The sequence below is a fragment of the Larimichthys crocea genome, unplaced genomic scaffold (assembly GCF_000972845.2).
Source record: "Larimichthys crocea isolate SSNF unplaced genomic scaffold, L_crocea_2.0 scaffold224, whole genome shotgun sequence".
In the NCBI taxonomy this organism is placed as follows: Eukaryota; Metazoa; Chordata; class Actinopteri; family Sciaenidae; genus Larimichthys; species Larimichthys crocea.
The window spans coordinates 155791-158290 of NW_020852976.1; the positions used below are offsets into that span (position 1 = coordinate 155791).

At 53.2% G+C, this 2500-nt stretch overlaps 1 protein-coding gene across 1 annotated transcript in view; it reads left to right on the plus strand.

Annotated features, from left to right (window-relative positions):
* Positions 1–2500, plus strand: part of eno3 (enolase 3, (beta, muscle)) — a 6104-nt gene that overhangs the window by 3190 nt on the left and 414 nt on the right. Inside the window, exons 3-13 of the mRNA XM_010753896.3 lie at positions 183–278; positions 355–413; positions 482–551; positions 644–777; positions 872–988; positions 1078–1183; positions 1276–1473; positions 1742–1818; positions 1947–2071; positions 2275–2383; positions 2462–2500. The exon at positions 2462–2500 is cut by the window's right edge and continues 20 nt beyond it. Of these exons, the coding sequence (XP_010752198.1) occupies positions 183–278; positions 355–413; positions 482–551; positions 644–777; positions 872–988; positions 1078–1183; positions 1276–1473; positions 1742–1818; positions 1947–2071; positions 2275–2383; positions 2462–2500 (1130 nt within the window). The remainder of the gene's footprint in view (positions 1–182; positions 279–354; positions 414–481; positions 552–643; positions 778–871; positions 989–1077; positions 1184–1275; positions 1474–1741; positions 1819–1946; positions 2072–2274; positions 2384–2461) is intronic.

The window sequence follows — 2500 nt, forward strand, 5'->3', positions numbered from 1 at the left end:
GTAGGCGTCACAGAGGCGTTGACTTTATGATGATGAGTTTTGAGTCCCACAGCTGCTTCTTCACAGTTCAAGCAGTCCATGTGTTACCGAGAGCGACAGTTTAGGGTAAATGATGTGTTTAGCCTAGCTTAGCATAAAGACTGGAAGCCACTGCTATCTTAGCTTCCGTGTCCCTCTGTCAGGTCTTTTCAGGGCAGCGGTTCCCAGCGGCGCATCAACTGGAGTCCATGAAGCTCTGGAGCTTCGTGATGGAGACAAGAGCCGTTACCTGGGCAAAGGTACGTAACATCCCCACAGAGCAAACAGCAGGCCTGCAGGCCGAGCCGCAGGTCACCGCTTTTCTCTTTGCCTCAGGTACCATGAAGGCCGTGGAACACGTGAACAAGGACATCGCCCCCAAGCTGATAGCGAAGGTATTACAGCCTGATCCATGCGAGCAGAGCACGTCTGCACACGCTCATTACACTTTGTGTCTGTGCAGAACTTCAGCGTCGTGGAGCAGGAGAAGATCGACAAGTTCATGCTGGAGCTGGACGGCACTGAGAACAAGTGTAAGCACCTGTCTGTCTGTCTGTCTGTCTGTGTGCCTGTCTCTCTCTCTGACCCGTCTGTCTCACTGACCTGTCTGTCTGTCTCTCTACAGCTCAGTTTGGTGCTAACGCCATCCTGGGCGTGTCGCTGGCCGTCTGTAAGGCCGGAGCAGCCGAGAAGGGAGTTCCTCTGTACCGCCACATTGCCGACCTCGCCGGACACAAAGATGTCATTCTTCCTGTTCCTGTGGGTGGAAGGGGCATCATGCGAGTGGGAGGGGCTTTGTCGTGGTCAGTAAAAAATGAAACTGATAGGTTGGGTGTGTTGTGTTTCTCTGCAGGCCTTTAACGTCATTAACGGAGGAAGCCATGCTGGAAACAAACTGGCCATGCAGGAGTTCATGATTCTTCCTGTCGGAGCCGCCAACTTCCACGAGGCCATGCGGATCGGAGCCGAGGTGCTCCACATTTACTTCGACTCGCTGTGTCTGTGCTTGTTTGATGCGTTTCTGCTGCAGCTTGTCTAACTGTGTGATGATGCGTTCAGGTTTACCACAACCTGAAGAATGTCATCAAGGCAAAGTACGGCAAAGACGCCACCAACGTGGGAGACGAGGGAGGCTTCGCCCCCAACATCCTGGAGAACAATGAGGGTGAGACCTCCACCCGCTGTGTTATTTTACATCATGTATGCTGCCTGTCTATCTCTCTGACTAACGTCTGTCCTCCCTCCGTGTCTGTGCAGCTCTGGAGCTGCTGAAGTCGGCCATCGAGAAGGCCGGTTACCCCGACAAGATCATCATCGGGATGGACGTGGCGGCTTCGGAGTTCTTCCGCAGTGGGAAGTACGACCTGGACTTCAAGTCGCCTGACGACCCGTCCAGACACATCAGCGGAGAGCAGCTGGGAGACCTGTACCGCAGCTTCATCAAGAACTACCCCGGTAACACACACACACACACACACACACACACACACACACACACACACACACACACACACACACGCACACACACGCTTCTTCATCGCTCCCATGATGCACTGCCGGTCAGGATCTCTGTCACAACAGATACTGATCTTTACTTTGTTTCTAACTGACTTCTGCCTGTAGTACAACACTGAAATAACCCTGTCTGCCTGTCTGTCTGCCTGTCTGCCTGTCTGCCTGTCTGTCTGTCTGTCTGTCTGTCTGTCTGTCTGTCTGTCTCCAGTCCAGTCCATCGAGGATCCATTTGACCAGGACGACTGGGAGAACTGGGCCAAGTTCACTGCCTCTGTAGACATCCAGGTGAGACAGACAGGCAGGCAGACAGACAGACAGACAGGCAGACAGACAGAGATGAGGCTGGATACCTAAAGCTCCCTCAGTGCAGTAACGTTAATGTGACTCACCTGTTTTTTGTTTTAACCAATCAGATCGTAGGAGACGACCTGACAGTGACCAATCCGAAGAGGATCCAGCAGGCGGTGGACAAGAAGGCCTGCAACTGTCTGCTGCTCAAAGTCAACCAGATCGGCTCAGTGACTGAGTCCATCCAGGCGTAAGACACCTGTCTGTCTGCCTGTCTGTCTGTCTGTCTGTGAACCAAAATTGAGCTTACAGTTGTTCTCCTGTCTGTCTTCCTCCCTCTTTCTTTACCTGTCTTTCTCTCTCCGTCTGTCTTTCTCTTTGTCCTTCCTTCTGTCTTCCTCTCCCTCCCTGTGTCTGTCTGTCTGTCTGTCTGTCTGTCTGTCTGTCTCTCAGGTGTAAGCTGGCTCAGAGCAGTGGTTGGGGTGTCATGGTCAGCCATCGCTCCGGAGAGACTGAAGACACCTTCATCTCTGACCTGGTGGTCGGACTGTGCACCGGACAGGTAAGCAGACAGGTAGACAGGTAGACAGGCAGACAGGTAGATCACTACATGATCTGACCACCCGTCTCCCTCTCTCAGATTAAGACAGGGGCTCCCTGCAGGTCGGAGCGTCTGGCC